The 18,790-nt window shown below is 37.8% G+C and overlaps 1 protein-coding gene across 8 annotated transcripts in view; it reads left to right on the forward strand.

The window, feature by feature from the left end:
* BTRC (beta-transducin repeat containing E3 ubiquitin protein ligase) overlaps positions 1–18,790 on the forward strand; it is a 199,907-nt gene that overhangs the window by 50,618 nt on the left and 130,499 nt on the right. For 5 of the 8 annotated variants that reach the window (XM_075535030.1, XM_075535033.1, XM_075535032.1 and 2 more), the window contains exon 2: positions 16,256–16,363. The exons of the other annotated variants lie outside the window; for them this stretch is intronic. In XM_075535030.1, the coding sequence (XP_075391145.1) occupies positions 16,256–16,363 (108 nt within the window). The remainder of the gene's footprint in view (positions 1–16,255; positions 16,364–18,790) is intronic. 8 annotated transcript variants of the gene reach the window in all.

The following is an 18,790-nucleotide window of genomic DNA, read 5'->3' on the forward strand; positions in this document are numbered from 1 at the left end:
AAAATTCAGTTGATCATTTTATAAACAGGTTTACTGAGGAAAAATTTACGTGTCATAAAACATACTTTTTTGAAGTGTACAGGTAGTATGTAGTTTATTCTTAGAGGACTATCTCACCCCATTGCTATTAGGTTGATTCTGACTCATACTGACCTTATATAGAGTTTCCAAGGCTGTAAATCTTTACAGAAGCAGACAACCCCATCTTTTTCTCTCAAAGAAGCTGGTGGGTTTGAATCCAGGACCTTTCAGAGAGCTGCCCAGTGCCTATCCACAGTACTACCAAGACTCCTATCTAATTTTAGAACATTCCTACCACTTTAACAAGAAACCCTGTACAGTGAACTTGCCTCAGAATAAAGCATAGAGAGTAGGGAGGAGCAGGAAGGACAGCTACATGGAAACAGAACCCAGGGTGGAAGCAGGAAGAGTGCTGCTGTTAGAGTAAGGGGATTACAACCATACCACGAAGCAAAATGCATCTAAAATGTTGAGTAGACAATAATTTGTTCCAAACTTTCACCCACACTACAATTTAAAACAACAAAAACAAAAAGGCATTCTTATTGTTGCTGTAGTCAATACTAATATAAATTTAGTCATGTATTTACTTTTTCTTGTGCCATTTCCTCACAGGAGCCCGGATAGTGCTATGGGTTAGTGCCGTGGTTCTCAGCCTGTGGGCCGCGACCCCTTGGAGGTCGAATGGCCTTTTCACAGGGGTAGCCTCAACCATCGGAAAACACATACTGGTATTTTCCTATGATCTTAAAAAGGAGACACTGCTCCACTATCTGCCTCCAGGTGGGTTCGCCCACATGCAGATGCTCCCCCATATGAGTACCCGCCTGAAGACTGTTAGCCATGCTACACCATGCTTCAAGACAAAATTTCATTTATTTGTAATTAGAAATATTTCACAATATATAATTACATTGTTTCATGATTAATCACTATGCTTTAATCATGTTCAATTTGTAACAATGAAAATACATCCTGCATATCAGATATTTACATGAAAATTCATAACAGTAGCAAAATGACAGTTATGAAGTAACAAAAATAATTTTATGGTTGGGGGGTCACCACAACACGAAGAACTGTATTACAGGGTCACAGCATTAGGAAGGTTGAGAACCACTGGGTTACAGTTTGGTCTGGTAACCCCAAGGTCAGCAATTTCAACTCACTCTGCTATACTAGAGAAAGAAGAATTTGTCTGTTCCTGTTAAGATTTAGTCTTGGAAACCCTAGACAGTGTCACTAGATTTCAAAATCAACTTGGTAGCAGTGGGTTTAGTTTGGTTTACTTGCTTCCTTCAGGTGTTAACCTGCTTCCATTTGGAATCATCTTTGTTTTCCCCCCCTTTTCAAAGACTAATCTGCTGATGCTGTACTGTCAATTTGCTTGTCTGAACTTGTTTATTCCCCTTGCCTTTAGTTTTGACGAATATTCTTGTAGCATATGGTATTCTAGCTTGGCAGGTATGTTCTTACAGAACTTTGAAGGTGTCACTCCATTCTGGTTATTATTGTTTCTAATGGAAAGTTGGCTTTATGCTCAAATTGTTGTTTCTTGAAAGTAATGTGTCTTTTTCCTTTTGCCTATATATTTAAGATTGTTATTTTAAAATTTTCAGCAGTTTCATACTAATAAAAAATTACTTTGAGAAACTTTTCTTTGACTTTATCCTGCTCGATAGTTGGAGGGCTTTTGAATTGTGGCTTGCTGATTGTCACTGGTTTTTGACAATTTTTAGGTACCCTTTGAAAGATTGCTTTAGCTGGTTTCTCAATCTTTCTCCTTTTGAGATTTCAATCTGCATATGTTCAGCCTTTTCATAGTATCATTTACATCTCATATTCTTTAATAATTTTTTTGCCTTTGCTTTTTAGTTCAGTGATTTCTATACTGATCTATCTTCCTGTACACTTATTCTCATTTGCATTCTAACCTGCTCTTAAACCAATTGATTGAATTATCAATTTCCGTTTTTATATTATTTTAGTTAAGGTCGTTCCACATTAATGTTACATTCCATCCTCACTTATTGATGTGGTGATTTTCCAAAGGTTAGGTAATTACGTGAAAATTGGCTCTATATGAGAATAGTGGTGGCGGCGGACCTTCTTTTCTTTTATTTATTTATTTATTTATTTATTTTTTTTGGCGGACCTTCTTATAACCCTTGCTCATCACCACAGAGCCTGGTGAGGTCAGTGTTGGGGTTCAGAGCTTCAGGGGCCCACCGTAATCTGGCCATCCTGACTTCTAAGAGGACTGCTGCTTCTCACCTTCTCCATCTTCCTGCTGCACAGGTTCAGGGCAGGCTTTTGTGGTACGTGGCTGCCATGTATGAGGGAAGAGGAGTCTGGGGAAGTGGTAGAAAGGCCTCTTAAGGAAAAGGATACCTGGCTTGTAGGTATCCTTGCAGCCCCGTGGCCTTCTCCTCCTGTATGCTACCATCCCCTTGCTCCCCATGCATTGGACCAACTTTTTCTGTCCAGTCTAGTTAATAACTAGCCACCAGCAGCTTTTGAGACCTCCTTGCCCTCACAAACTTCTCCTCTTTCCTCCTTAATAGATAGTAGATTTTATATTAATGCAAATGTCAAGGTAGTTGACAAGTGAGGAGTACATGTCTGTCTGTATATATGTGGTACAATTCTCTACTTTTCCATCTATTTTCCTAAATATGTTAAGCATAATTATTTTAAAGCTTGTGTCTGGTGACTAATACTTATTATTATTTATTTTTCTTTTTTCTGTTTATTTTGTCATTTATTTTCCTTCCCTTGAAAGCGTGATACGTTTTTTAATTGAATGCTAGACATTTTAAAAATGAAAATGATAGCAGCTCAGGATAATATGGATTTCTTCAGAGATTTACTATTCGTTTGATGGAGATATTCTTTTGATTGATTCAGATTCTCAGTTTCTGGTGTTCTTTCCATTCTAGTTCATGGAGCCCTTCCATGATGCCAACAGAAAGCCAGAATTTTTCACTAGAGCGCCTTGTCCTTGGTGGAGGCTGTACTCCAGGTTTTAGCCTCTCAGCACCATGAGGCTGCTGAAATGTTCTTTAAACTTGGTTTCTCAGCAGCTCACACAGCACATGTAAACCCAAGACTTAGCAAATGCCTCAAAGGGAAACTGGATGAACTGGCAAGTTAACCACAGTCCATTTCTGTCTTGCCCACGAGCGTGACTCTTAATGTCTTGGCAGGCTTACTTGTTCTTTAGTCCCTTCCAACAATTTAAAAAAAAATCGCTTTTGTAGTGTGTTTTCTGCATGAAATTAAACCAAGTTCCACAGTCTGATATTATTTGTCTTGGTTGTTTGTGCTACTGTAAGAAAGATCTAACACATTGGTTGCTTTGAGACACAGGAATTTGTTGTCTCGGTTTGTGAGACCAGAAGTTTGAAATCAGGGTGCCAATAGGGCTGTGCTCTGCCTGCTCTAGGAGAAGATTGGTCCTAGTCTCTCTTAGTTTCTTGCAACCTCTGACATTTCTTGACATTTTGTCTCTTGCTTTGTAGACAACCTCCTATGATCGTTTTGCTGTTGGTATGTGTTTGTGCGCTTCTTTTTTCCCCCTTTGTAAGGCACCAAAAGCCCCTCAAACTTACTGCCCTAAGTAGATTCTAACGTATAGCTACCCTTGGAGAAAGTGGTTTTGTACTGCCGACCATGTGGATCACAGCCCAATGCTTAACCACCACACCACCAGGACTCCATTGTAAACACCACTCAAAAGAAATTAGATTTAGGACCCACCGTACTTTGGTAGGACATTATTAATATAACAAAAATAACTATTTCTAAACAAGGTCACATATACAGATAACAGGGTTTTAGACTTCAACATACCCCTTTTGGGTATGTAACTTAAGCCACAATATCATCATATTGAAAAGAAAAAGCTCAGTTTGTATTTTCATTATATTTTTATATTTTATTCTTAAATATTCTCAAATTTAATTTAGCCAAGAAGGCAATGATTATGGAAGCTATAATCTTACCTAACGGGGTCAGAGAAATGACAAAGAAGCAATATTCTAGATTAGCCAGTATTTAATAGAAGGAGCTGGGGGCTTACACTGGGATTGAATACCATTAGGTGGAAATAGTTGAGAGGCATGGTAGATTTTACCTAACATAGTAAACCCATTATTATCATTTATTTATTTTGATGTTCATGTTATCTTGGATTTCATGTCAGAGTCTTTCATACTGGTCCTTGTGCCATTCTGACACATTTCTATCATTCTTTGAGCTTCTGAAATATTTCACGCTGTCCCCAAACTTTCCCTGTCCCAGCCCAGGGATCAACCATTTCACCAAGGAATACCGTTCCATTTAGTGTAGCGTGAGATATAGAATCACTAAATAGACTTACTGGTGTTGAGGTGTTACTGTTCTTAGGCCCTTTCAGTGTATAGAGCTAGGGAAAATATGTATATGTGTTTTTTGTTTGTTTGTTTTTTCTTTTTTTACATTTTATTAGGGGCTCATACAACTCTTATCACAATCCATACATATACATACATCAATTGTATAAAGCACATCTGCACATTCCCTGCCCCAATCATTCTCAAAGCATTTGCTCTCCACTCAAACCCTTTGCATCAGGTCCTCTTTCCCCCCCCCCCTCCCTCCTTGCTCTCCCCTCCCTCATGTGCCCTTGGTAATTTATACATTGTTATTTTGTCATATCTTGCCCTATCCGGAGTCTCCATTCCCCCCTTCTCTGTCGTCCATCTCCCAGGGAGGAGGTCACATGTGGATCCTTGTAATCAGTTCCCCCCTTCCAACCCACTCACCCTCCACTCTCCCAGCGTCGCCCCTCACACCCTTGGTCCTGAAGGTATCATCCACCATCATTCCCTGTGCCTCCAGCCCCCTTATGTACCAGTGTACAACCTCTGCCCTATCCAGCCCTGCAAGGTAGAATTCGGATCATGGTAGTTGGGGGGAGTGTGTGTTTGTTTTTGTGTACACATATATAAAGGTGAGTCCAAAAGTATTGCTATTAGCATTCCAGTTCATACATGTACTGTTTATTCCAAATGAAATATGTTCAAGCATATCTTTGTGGTCAGTTGGTGGTTGCAGACAAATTATCTCAATAATACACTTGTCTTAGTCTTGTTGGTGTGCCATTAAAGAAAAAGATAGGCTTGATAGATTTTCTTTTTGAAAAGTGGGTTTGATGATATAAAATTCACATATAATACACTTCCATAGTTAAGTTGCTTTTAAAAAGAGTTGTGCCCCCTCAGTTCCAGTGTTCCCTTCCCCAGTTCTGCTCTCCCCACCTATCCACACCCACTCCCATCCTTGATAAACCATGGCGCGTCAGTCATTGTCTCTATGCATCCACTCTTTTTGTGCTTCATAAACCTGGAGCCTAATGGAAACAATAAAAACCAAAGAACCAAAATAAAAAGGAAAAAATAGATAAAGATAAAAGTAGAGTAAGAACAAATAGACCACCAGCAATATTAAAAAGCCAGAGAAGAAGTTTTTGTTGTGGAACAAGCAAGAAATATTTAAGGTTAGAGCAAATTCAGGTTGGGTTAAGAGAGAGGTCAACTGACCAAGTATTCTATTATATTAATAGATTTTCTTGATGGACACAGGACCATTAGGCTTACTATGAAGTTTTAGAAATTTGTAAACTGTACTGGTGAAAAAAAGGCCAGAAAAGTTGTGCAATGGAATATTTTTCAATCTCAACAATGTATCTTCAAGGATAATATGGGCTGGCCTATAGAATTTGGTAGGGATACCTTTCCCCATCTACCCATACTACAGCCCTGATTAAAAATTTTTTTTTCTTTTTTAATGAAAAGATCATTTATTGGGGCTCTTATACCTCTTATCACCATCCATCCATCCATCCTTCCATCCGTCAAGCACATTTGTACATATGTTGCCATAATCATTTTCAAACATTTTCTTTCCTCTTGAGCCTTTGATGTCAGCTCCTTGAGGACTATGTTAACTAGTCAGAATATCTTGTTTTGATGATCATTTTAACCACTTACTAGGTACCCATCAGAAGTCCCTTGGTGGTGTAAATAATAAAAGATTGGTAACTCAAGTCACCCAGGGGTGTTGTAGAAGAAAAGTACATAATGTACATTTGAGAAAGACTACAGAAAACTCTACAGTTCTGACCTGGCACACCATGGGGTTACCATCAGTTAGAATTGACTCCTTGGCAATTGAATGTTAGTTTAAATAAATACCCATCAACTTTTGGTTTTTTAAATTCTGGACCTTATTTACCTTACTAGGTTATGAATGTAAAGAAAAGAATGAATTATTAAAGACCTTTTGCAAATATTAATAACTAATACTAATTATAACTCTTGACAAGATCAAGGTGCATATTGGAGGAGACTCTGAAACTTGCTATTGATAATAGAGTGAATAAAGCAAATGGAAGAAAGGATGAAGTCAAGGAGCTGAATAGAACATTTCAGAGGGCAGCTTGAGAGGACAAAGCTAAATATTATAATGACATGTCAAAGAACCTAGAGTTAGAAAACTAAAAGGGAAGAGCATGGTCAGCATATCTGAAACGGAAAGAACTAAAAAAAACCAAAACAAAACAAAAATCAAGCCTCGAATTGCAATGTTGAAAGACTTTATAGGCAAAATGTTGAATGATGCTGGAAGCATCCAGAGAAGATGGAGAGAATGTACAGCTCCTGTTCCAAAAGGAGCTCATGGACAACCCACCATTTCAGGCAGTAGCGTACGGATAGGAGCCAGTGCTGAGGGAAGCTGATCAGGACTCCGGGAACGGACAGAGTACCCATTGAAATGCTTCATAAAGCTGCCGGAGCAGTGGAAGTACTCCTCTAGGGCAGAAAATTAGGAAAACAGTTACCTGGCCAACTGACTGGAAGAGGTCCATATTTATGCCCATTCCAAAAAAAGGGGGTGACCTAACTACTTAAACTATACAACGATATCATTGATATAGCACACAAGTAAAATTTTGCTTAAGATCATCCAACAATGGTTACAGTAGTAAACTGAGGGAACTTCTAGAAGTTCAGGCCAGATTTAGAAGAACAAGGGATATCATTCCTGATGTCAGATTGATTTTGGCTCAAAGCAGAGAATACCAGAAAGATGTTTACTTGTGTTTCATTGACTATGCAAAGGTATTCGACTGTATGGGCCATAGTAAACTGTGGGTAACCTTGAGAACAATGGGAATTCCAGAACACTTCATTGTGCTCATGAGGTACTCATACATGAATCAAGAGGCAGTTCTGTGAACAGAAGCGGTTCTCAACCTGTGGGTCGCGACCCCTTCGGTGGTGGTGATGTCAAATGACCTTTTCACAGGGGTTGCCCAATTTGTAACAGTAATAAAATTACAGTTATGAAGTAGCAACAAAAATAATTTTATGGTTGGGGGCTGACCCCCAATATGAAGAACTGTATTAAAGTATTGCGGCATTAGGAAGGTTGAGACCCACTGGAATACTGCATGGTTTAAAGTCAGGAAAGGTGTGTGTCAGGATTGTGTGCTCTTGCCGTACTAGTTCAATCTGTATACCGAGCAAATCAGAGAAGTTGGATTATATGAAGAGTGAAGCTTCAGGATTGGAGGAAGGCTTATTAAAACCTGTGGTATGCAGATGACACAACCTGCTTGCTAAAAGTGAGGAGGAATTTAAGCACTTGTTGATGAAGATCAAGGATTGTAAACTTTAGTATAGATTACAAATCAATGTAAGAAAGACCAAAATCCTAACAATTGGACCAATAGGTAACATCATGATAAATGGAGAAAAGGTTGAAGTTGTTAAGGATTTTGTCGTACTTGGATCCACAATGGAAGCAGTAGTCAGGAGATCAAAAGATGTATTGCATTAGGCAAATCTGCTGCACAAGTCCTCTTTAGAGTATTAAAGAGAAGGATGTTACTTAGAGGACCAAGGTGTGCCTGACCTAAGTCGTGGTATTCTCCATTGTGAAAGTTGGACTTTGCATAAGGAAGGCCACAGAAGAATAGGTGCATTTGAATTGTACTGAAGAAAAGTACTAAAAGCACCATGGATTGCTAAAAGGACAAACCTACGTATGAAAGAAGTAAGGCCAGAGGCAAGGCTGTTAACACTTAGTCTTTGGAAATATTGTCCGGAGAGGCCAATCCCTGTAGAAGCACATCATATTTGGTAAAGTAGAGGGGTGGTGAAAAAGAGGAAGGCCCTCGACTAGATGGATTGACACAGTGGCCGAATCACTGGGCTCTGGCATGGGAACAATTGTGAGCATGGCAAAGGACTGGGCAATGTTTTGTTCTGTTGTGCTTAGGGTTGCTATGGGGTTGAGCTGATTCTATGGCACACAACAACAACAATTAGAATTATTTGTCAAGCTTTGTGCAATCCAATATGTATGTCTAGTCTAGGTGGATGAGTATCAGTAATGTAACCAGTGAGTATTATTTTTTCAGTTTTCTTACTATTCTGTGTTCCACTATTTACTTTCTTTCTCTTTGATATTAGTTTTTACTGTTCCGTAACCTTTAAGCACAAGCTTAATGAGCATCTATTATGATGCTGAAAATAAAAGATTAAGATATAGTTGATATAAAGTCTTGTATTGAACTTTTATAAACATTAGGAAATTTAACTAAGTTTATATGCAGGGTCTTCAAAAAGGCCCATGGAAAATGAATGAGAAGATAATGGAAGTTTTGAAACTCCTTGGTATATAGCACTGCCAAACCAAGCCAAACCAAATTCATTGCCATTGTACTCAGAGCCCCTCCTTGGGAGAAAGATGGGCTTTCTACTCCCATAAAGAGGGCTCAGGAAGGAGAGGGGGAGAAGAGGGAGTGGGGAAAATGAGGAGCTGATACCAAGGGCCCAAGTAGAAAGAAAATGTTTTGAAAATGATGATGACAACAAATGTAAAAATGTGCTTGACACAATAGATATAGGTATGGATTGTGATAAGAGCTGTAAAAGCCCTCAATAAAATGATTTAAAAAAAAAGTCACAGTTGAAACTCACAGGGGTGAATTTCTACCCTGCCCTGTATAGCATTACCAAAAAAAATCAAGACTCACATGGAGTCTATTCTGACTTAGAGTGACTCTATAGGAGAGAGTAGAACTTCCCATTTTGAATTTCCAAGACTATAACTGTTTATGGGAGTAGATAGCCCTGTCTTTCTCCTGCAGAGTGGCTGGTGGTTTCAAACTGCTGACCTTGTGGATCACAGCCCACCTCGTAAGCACTGTGCCACCAGGGCTCCTGTAGTATTCAGTTTAGTGCTTTATTATATTTGTCCTTGTGGTAACTATTTGTATTAGTTAATTATTTCCCTAAATAGAGTGTAAACTACTTGAAAGCATATCTCTAGATACTGGAGTAAAATGCTTAAGAACCCCATATCTAGAATTGCCATTTAGTCATTGTAGCATCTCTAAATTGAATTTACTCTTCTGTTAATGTGAAAATATGAATAACTCGTTGACAGGGTTATTATGATTAAATGAAATCATGTATTTAATGGATCTTCCATAGTGCCTGGCAAAGGATTTATGCCTAATAAATTTTAGTTCTTCTTTCCTTGTGCTCTACTGTGTCCATTCTGGTAATGAACAATAAATATTTGATTGATGGTTGAATTTATTGATTCCATGGTCTATAGTTCATAATGGTTTTCCAGAACATTTTAAAATGTGAGGTGCATTCATAAAAGTCTGTTCTTGGTAATGATGCCACTTTATTTTCCTACTGCCTCTTTCCCCAATAGCTGTCATCCCTCTCCCCCCAATTTCTGGTCCCACCATGTCATGTTTACTAGAACTACTCAGAGAAAGCCCCATCTTTCTCTCAAGGAATGACTGGTGGCTTCAAACTGCTAACCTTGCAGTCAGTTTATGTACGTAGACGAAGGTATTTTTGACTTTTGGAATACTGTAGTTTGCTTGTCCTGAGTTTAATAGTAGATAAAGTAGTGAAAAGGAAATCCTTCTATTTTTATGGATCAAATTGTGTTTCCCAAAGTGTTAGAAATCCTAACTTCCTTCTTTTTAATCGTCTTATTATGGGCTCATACAACTCTCATCACAATCCATACATATATCAATTGTGTAAAGCACATCTGTACATTCATTGCCCTCATCATTCTAAAAAAATTTGCTCTCCACTTAAGCCCTTGGCATCAGGCCTTCATTTTTCCCTTCCCTCCACGCTCACTCCTCCCTCATGAGCCCTTGATAATTTATAAATAATTATTTTGTCATATCTTTCCCTGTCTGACGTCTCCCTTCACCCACTTTTCCGTTGTCTGTCCCCCAGGGAGGAGGTCACATGTAGATCCTTGTAATAGGTTCCCGCAAATCCTAACTTCTATGCCTGTGATTAGGAGTCTGGTTGCCTAGCGGTTATGAGTTGGGCTGCTAACTGCAGCGTTGACCCACCAGTGCTCTGCTGGAGAAAGATGGGTCTTTGTACTGGATTAAGCAGTCTCAGAAACGCAAATGTTTGAGTGTCACTGTTGAGAATAATGTGCTGGGCTGCTCACCACAAAGTCAGCAGTTGGAACTGACTGGTTCTCTCTCTGGAAGAGAGAGAAGACTTTTTACTCAAGTAAAGATTTATAGTCTTAGAAACCCAAAGGGGATTACCCTGTTTTACTGGTTGCTGTGAGTCAGAATTGACTCTATGGTAATGAAGGTTGTTTTTTACCCCCTCATCTTTGTTATGTGAATGAGGTAAAATTAGTGTGGTGTGTTTTGAGTCTATTTCCTTTGCAATGTAAAAGTGATTAAACAAGATTAAATAGCTGCCAGGACTGGGGAGATCTCCCAGAAATTAGAGAACAGGTTGGAGAGGCTAACAGGCAAGAGCAAACCTTCCTTAGTGCTAGTGCTCTGAATTTGGACTTCTAGCCTCCTAAACTGTGAAAAAATGTATTTGCTTGGTAAAGCCATCTGCTTGTGACATTTTTCTGTTAGAGCGGCCAGCACTAGATAACTAAAACACATGACTTAGGGATACATGAACTCTCAAGGTGGCAATCTTTTTATTGTTGGTTATTATAGCTTCTATTACTCGTAGAAGTTGACCAACAGGGATCTGAGTTTAGGAGATTTTTATCATTCGGCTTTTATATAGTAAATGCTAAGACCAGTCCTTTGCCTGCAGGGCCCTATGTCTGAGAGAAGTGGATATGTGACATTACTCCAGGCAACCAGGTGGGAGGGAGGAATTGAGGCTCACAATGTTCTCTGTACAAGTTAATTCATGCTGTTGAATCTGATGGGCACTAGCTACTCCATTCTTCTTGAAGCACCAGAGGCTCTTTAGCAGTATTTCAGTCTCTTCCCCCACCCCCATTCCTCTTAAGTAGTAGAAAACCCATTTAGATTGTGTGTGTGTTCTATGTATCCTTTTTCAAAGCTAGTAAATTCTTTCAATTGGGTAACAAACGTCAGTCATAAATTATTATAGTCTCAGGTTTTCTTTCATTTTTTTCAGGGGAGAACCATTTGGGGTGAGATTAGTGGCAAAACATCAGCCTTTAAGGGATGGGAATTGATCTGAAGAAATGTGTTGTGCAGGGCTGGATTTGTATAGGTAGGTTAGAGGCATATCTGTTAATGAGACTTTGCCATAAACTGTTGATAGGATGTAAAAGAAGCATGGAAGGAATGGGTCATCTGCAAGTTCTGCAACAGTACAAGTCAAATATTTAAATGAATGAATGGAGTTGCTGAATTGCAACTATTTAATTTAAAATATTTTAAAAAACATTTTATTAGGGGCTCATACAACTCTGATCACAATCCAGGCATATACATACATCAGTTGTATAAAGCACATCCGTACATTCTTTGCCCTAATCACTCTCAAAGCATTTGCTCTCCACTTAAGCCCTCTGCATCAGGTCCTCTTTTTTTTCTCCCCTCCCTCCCTGGTCCCCCCTCCCTCTAAAATATTTTTTAATGTGGAAAGAAAATACTAGGAATCTAAACATAATTTTCAAAGAAAAATAACATGGGTAGGGTAAACTTTTTAAGTGGAAAACAGCTTGCTTCTCTGCTATTTTAAGGTAAATTTTGAAGTGTACTACTATTTGTAAAATGCAGAAGGACAGATAAAAACCTTATATAGCTCTGTCAGAAATAAACCAATCAAGAAGATCTTAAAAAAAATAAAGATCTTTAAGTATATGCAGTATATAAGAATAGGAATCAAATCGCCACTCTTTTCCTCTCTGTTACTTACTGCCCAAATTCCCTTTGATTTTACCCCTTCTCTTAGAAAATGCTCCTAAATGTGAAAATAGAAGGGAAGAGATTGAGTAAGAGTTAGCCTGTTCTATTTATCTTTTATTATATTTCCCCCCAATGTTTAAATGACATTTACTGGTATGGGTAAGATTAATTGTTATAATACAAACCAATTTGAAAATTAGTTTTTAAATCGAGCTATAATATGTAAAATCCTATGGTAATATGCAGAACTGACTAAATCCAATTGCAGTTTTCATACCCACACCGATTGTCTTGTAATAATCAAGAATGCATCCTCTGTGCAAGTTAAAGCTATTTTGGAAATCACACTGGTACATCTAGTTGCTTTCCTGGGTGTATGTGGCTCGTTATTGATTGTACTTTATTTTGGAATTTTGTAAGAGTAAGTAAGCCCTTTCAAACCCTTAGTTGTTATAAGTCTTAGTGGAAGAGATAAATGAATGAGGAAGAGGTTTAGAATGTTAGAATGAGTAACAAACAGTAAGGGAAGTCAATTCTTCAAGTAAAATTAACAGATTCTTATATACAATGGAGTAGACAAAGCATTCAGAAGAGGAATGTCTTAAAAATTTTTATCAAAGAAGATATTCACAAATAAAAATAAATGTAATTAAAAGAAGACCCAGCTTCGACTGTACAGCATATAAGTGGCTTTAAATATGACTAAAAATCATGTGAGTTACTTTTTCTGAAGGGGGAGAATTAACAAGCTATCTTGTAGTGTCTACAACATTTTCTTCCACTTTTTAAGTTTTTTCCCCTATGTTTTCATGCTTCCTTTTTACGTACTGTCGCTTCTTTTACCTCTACCCTATTTTTCTCAAATTTAACTCTTCCTTCAGAATGACTGTTTGAGACTTCTGCCCTGCATTCATAGAAAACTCACCAACAAGTTTCTTTCACTTTAGAGATTTTTAATATAGGGAACTTTTTAATATAGGAAATTATAAGGGTAGGAGAGTTCCACTAGACTGTAGGTTCCATTAGGACAGAATTATTGTCCCTTTTCATTTTTTTATCTGAAGTGCCTAGAACAGTGCTTATATCTGGAGGTGATAGATTAATAAGCACTTGTAGAATGATGATTAAAGCATAACAGTTGAACATTTTTAGCATCATTCACTTACGAAAATTGCTTTAGCAAAGCTTTTTTTTTGGTAATTGGGTTTTTAAAATCATTTTCTTGGAGCCTCATATAACTCTTATCACAATCCATATGTCCATCCACTGTGTCCAGCACATTTGTACATTTGTTGCCCTCATCATTCTTAAAATATTTGCTTTCTATTTGAGCCCTTGGTATCAGCTCATTTCCCCCTTCACTTCCTGCTCCCCCACCCCCAGTGAACCTAGCAAAAAGTTCTTCTTGATACTTCTTCCTATATACAGCAGCAGTATTGGTAAAATGATTCTGCAGGAGAAAGAAGTTTTTTGAAATTCGTATTCTAGTCTTTCCATTCCTTGCTCTTCCTAATATGAGAATTTCTACCACTGAGAATGACAGAGAGACCGGAAAGTAGTATAAGTAATTCTAATTCTAAGGAGCTAAAGAAGTAAATGGAAGATGTGGATTGGCAGGGAGAGAGGGTGAAGGGAATCGCAAGTTCAAAGACCTGGAAAGAAGTAAGATGGTATTTCAACAAAATATTAAATATTAAAGTAGTTAATTAGAGCACCAAGGCCAGTGAATATAGTGAGCTGATGTAGTTAAGTCAGTGGAGAAAGGTCACATTGATTGAGTACTTGGATTTCACACAATAGATACAGGGAACATTATGAATTATTGTAGAAAGTGAGCTGAAAGTAGAAAGTAAAAACTTGATGTGAAGAAACATTAGAAACAGTGGACAAAGAAAGTGTTCTATACTGAGGAGGTTAGCTCTAGGTCTGCTTGGCATGTTATTTAGTAATGTGTCCAACGATAAACACCCTCCTTTGAGGTCTCCATTTTATAACCCTAGGAGTGCAAGGACGCCAGGCAGAGTTCAGCACTAGGAAGCGATAGGCCAGGGGTCTTAAAAATCCAAACTTGGGAACCAATTACAAGGATCTACATATAACCTCCTACCTGGGGGATGGACAACAGAAAAGTGGGTGAAGGGAGACGCCAGTGTAAATTATGACAAAATAATAATGATTTATAAATTATCAAGGGTTCATGAGGGAGGGGGGAGCATGGAGGGAGGGGGAAAATGAGGAGCTAACATTAAGGGCTCAGTAGAAAGCAAATGTTTCGAGAATGATGATGGCAACAAATGTACAAATGTGCTTGACATTAATGGATGTATGTATGGATTGTGATAAGAGTTGTATGAGCCCCAATAAAATTATTTTTTTAATGTAAAACAGATGATTCCTGGACAATATTAATCAATGTCATTTTTTAAAAGAAAAGTAATTGGTGTGCATCATGAGTCATGATTATACATTTATGTAAACTGCCTTTGGCTAATAAACATGGAGGATAAAAATGAAAAAAAAAAATCCAAACAAATCCACTGCCATCAAGTCAATTCTAACCCATCACTTTCCTTTGGAGCAGCTCGTGGGTTTGAACCATAGACCAATGCCTAACCCACAACACAACCAGTGTACCTTCCCCACTTATTCTTGACATCAATTGCTTTAATTATAAAACAAGGATAATGAATGACTTTGAAAGCAGAGGTCTAGACCAGATCATCCTATAGAGTCCTTTGCAATATTACTATTCGTATAGCTAGTGTGAACAATGAGTACCGCATTTTATTTTCTAATATTAATTCCTGTAGTTGAGCGTTTTAAGAGGTCAAAAGTTTATGATGATATTAAATGTTTTAAAGCATACAATTAAAAGTTTGGTATTACATGAACTTAATGCTAGATTTCAAAATATACTTGCCCATTTTTATCTTATGATTTAGGCATAGTTGTTACTGGTCTGTAATAGCACTTGATAGAGAAAGTTCAGCTAGAGATACTCACTTTTATAAAAACATGAAACATACAACAAAAACCTGAAAAATGTAAAACCTTTTTCAAAGAAGATAATCTTTTACAAAGCCACAGGAACAATAACCTTGATGTTGTCTACTTAGCATCACTAGAACTCATAATTCCTACCTTTTTTCTTTTGACTACTGAATAAACAATAAAACCAAAACCCAAACTCACTGCCATTGGGTTGATTCTAACTCAGAGCCATCCTCTAGACTTATGTACATTTGTGTTCACACATGCTTTAATTTTGTCAAGAAGCTTTAATACCAGTGATTTTATATGGGTTTCTCACCCTATCTGTTTTTATTTTCCTTGGGTTGCTTTTTTGGCCCTCCCTGTTCCTTTTAATCCACCTGGGAAGATGGAGGGGCAGCTGCTATGGCAACCCTATATTTTGATTATTGAGCTGCAGTCTCACAAGATAGATAAAACTTAGGCAAACTCTGCAGAGTTGGTTGCTATTCAAATCATGGGGTTACAGTACTTTCTTTTCCTTCTGCCTTCTAATAAAACCTAATTTTCCAGTGGCATTTAAAAAAGTTATAATGTACAATATTGAAATGCTGCCATAAATATTTCCCTTTCTATCTAGTATGCATGATAGTTCATTTTGTGGCGGATATATGGGGGATGGCTTGAGGTGCATAGAGGAAAAAAATTTATAACTTGGGTTAAAATGGAAATTTCATTTATATACATATACAAGAGAAAATGAACGATTTTTTTTCTGTTAAATAGTTGACTTTTTGACTTGTTGATACCTTTTTTTCTTTTCTTGATATTGGGCCACTAGTGTCCCTTATTTCTTTCAGGGTTAGAACCAGTAAGTAGTATGTTTTTTGAAGGCGTTTCTTTCATAATGGCCAGCTACAACTGGGCTAATGCATTTCAACTAAGCTCTGAGAGTTCCTGTAATCTGTGCCATCCTGTCTCATACTGTCCCATCTCATAGTTGTCCTCTCTCTGCAGTGCTCTATGCCCAGGTCTCTGTGGCTGGGCTGCTCCAGCCTGGCGGACAGCATGCCTTCGCTGCGATGCCTGTATAACCCAGGGACTGGCGCATTCACAGCTTTCCAGGTACTTTCTCTGTCTCTGTGGGTTATTTGCGGGCATTAGTGTGTGTCTAATTCATTAGTGTGCGTCCCTCTACTTTCCCATGCTTCATGTATGCTCACTATTTCTTCTTCATATTGCCTGTATTTCACATGATTCAGTACCCTTTTAGTGACTGATTTTTAATGTAGATCCAGACAGATCCATTCTTAAGACGTTGATGTTATGATTGGTTTGCTAAAATTGATATAGCATAACCTGAATGTTGGTTTTCAGATCTATCAGAAATAGTAAGTTTTAAATTAGTCTTAATATGTGATACTTTCTCTGGAGCTACATAAAACCATTCACTGCAATTCATGAATTACAACCAGTTACTTGAATATCTTATGTTTTTCTTGTGATTATTGTTGTCACCATATCTTGTTTTGTAAGAGCGAAACTTTAATTTTTATCTTGGTTAATGGATCTCGTTTCAAATTGGAAAGGCTTGAAACAGTCCGTTGGTCTGGCATGGATCAACTGAAAGTTTCTGTCCACCTTTCTCATAAACCATTTGTCAGTCCAGGGTGTGAGAGTAACTAAGAAAGAGGAATGGGAAAGTTGTAGAAGAAATTGTAAGAAAGCCTGGTGCCTAGTGCTTTTGGACTCCATCTGAAGCATTTTCTGTCCATTTCAGGCATTTAAGATTTATGATTAGCATTTGAATGTATTACGCATTTTTTAAACCTGTGTATATTATCTTCTAGCTGGAAGAGTATCAGAGACAAGCTGAAAGCAATTGTTCGAATACTTATGATTAAGTTTTAGTTAAATGAAGGGATGTTCAGTATTCCCTGGGAGGTGCAAATAGTTAATGCTCTCAGTTTCGAACTGAAAGGTTAGAGTTTCATGTCTATTTGTAGTTGCCTCAAGGAAGAGACCAGGCAATCTACTTCCAGAAAGAGCAACCATTGAAAGCCCAGTGGAGTCAATTTCTACTCTGACACACATAAGGTTGGCGTAAGTCATAATCAACTTGACAGCAACTTTAAATTTTTTAGAAGAGTTCCATATTCCTGAATTGTGCTAATAGTTGCCAGACTTCAGCGATACTTTTTAGTGAATGGAGATTTACATTCGTCCTTTACAAATGTAATATGCTTTTTTTGCTTATACTATGAGCAACAATGTAGTAAAGTCGTTACATACAGGGTATACATGTTGAGCAAGTCATTTCACTTCTCTGATCCTCATTTTCCTTATCTATAGTTAAAGATTATAGTAAGGCCATGCAGTAAATTGCTACTGATTTTATTGTCATCATCATTAACATTATTGAGACTATTAGTAGTAGTAAATCTTGATCAATAGACTGATTATATTTTCAGAAGGGAAGTATCTTGTAGCATATATCATATTGGCACTCTGGTTGCCAACTTGTGGCAGCCCCACAGTTGTCAGAGGAGAGCTGTGCACTGTAATTGTGTCATGGCTGTGACTGCTCAGAAGCAAGTCATCTGATCTGGCCTTTCTTCGCTGATGCCTCAAGGGCGGCTTGAACTGCCAACCTTCTGGTTAGTAGCTCTATGCTTTATATCCAGGGATTCCTAGAGGAATTCATTGTCTAGCCTAATTTTTTTTTAACCTTTTAGGGGCATGAACTCCTTTGAGGGTATGAGAAGAACTATGAATCTTAGAATAATATACATATAAGTGAATTTTTATTATTTATTATATATGATTATTATATTTATACTTTTATTTTTTTAGACATTTAACGAGAAGAGAAATAAAATTCTAAGTAAAAATATATGTAGAAATACATGACCTTAGGAAAAAACTTTTATTCAATACTTTTTTGGGGGGCTCTTATAGCTCTTATCATAATTCATACATATATCCATTGTGTCAAGCACATTTGTACATATGTTGCCATCATCATTTTCAAAGCATTTTCTTAGCCCTTGCTATTAGCTCCTCATATTTCCTCTCCCTCCATGAACCCTTGATAAGTTATAAATTATTATTTTCATATCTTACATCATCCGCTGTCTCCCTTCACCCACTTTTCTGTTGTTTGTCCCCCTGGGAGGGGGTTATATGTCGATCCTTGTGATTGATTCTCCCTTTCTACCCACCCCCACCCCCACCCCCTCTTCCCCCCTCCCCTCTTGGTATCTCCTATTCTCATTATTGGTCCTGAGGGGGTTATTTGTCTTGGATTCCCTGTGTTGTGGGCTCTTATCTGTAGCAGTGTATATGTTCTGGTTTAGTCAAATGTGTAAGGTAGAATTGAGGTCATGATGTGGGGAGGAAGCATTAAAGATCTAGAGGAAGGTATATTTCATCAGTATGACCTTAGAAAATGAATGTGTCAAGAGTAGAGAGTAATTTTAGCGAAATCTTGAGCTAAGTTAGCCATATGATATTTTAAAATTAGCTAGAGGCCCCTGACAAATTTTGCTGGGG

This window comes from Tenrec ecaudatus, chromosome 16, assembly GCF_050624435.1.
Source record: "Tenrec ecaudatus isolate mTenEca1 chromosome 16, mTenEca1.hap1, whole genome shotgun sequence".
NCBI classification, from domain to species: Eukaryota; Metazoa; Chordata; class Mammalia; order Afrosoricida; family Tenrecidae; genus Tenrec; species Tenrec ecaudatus.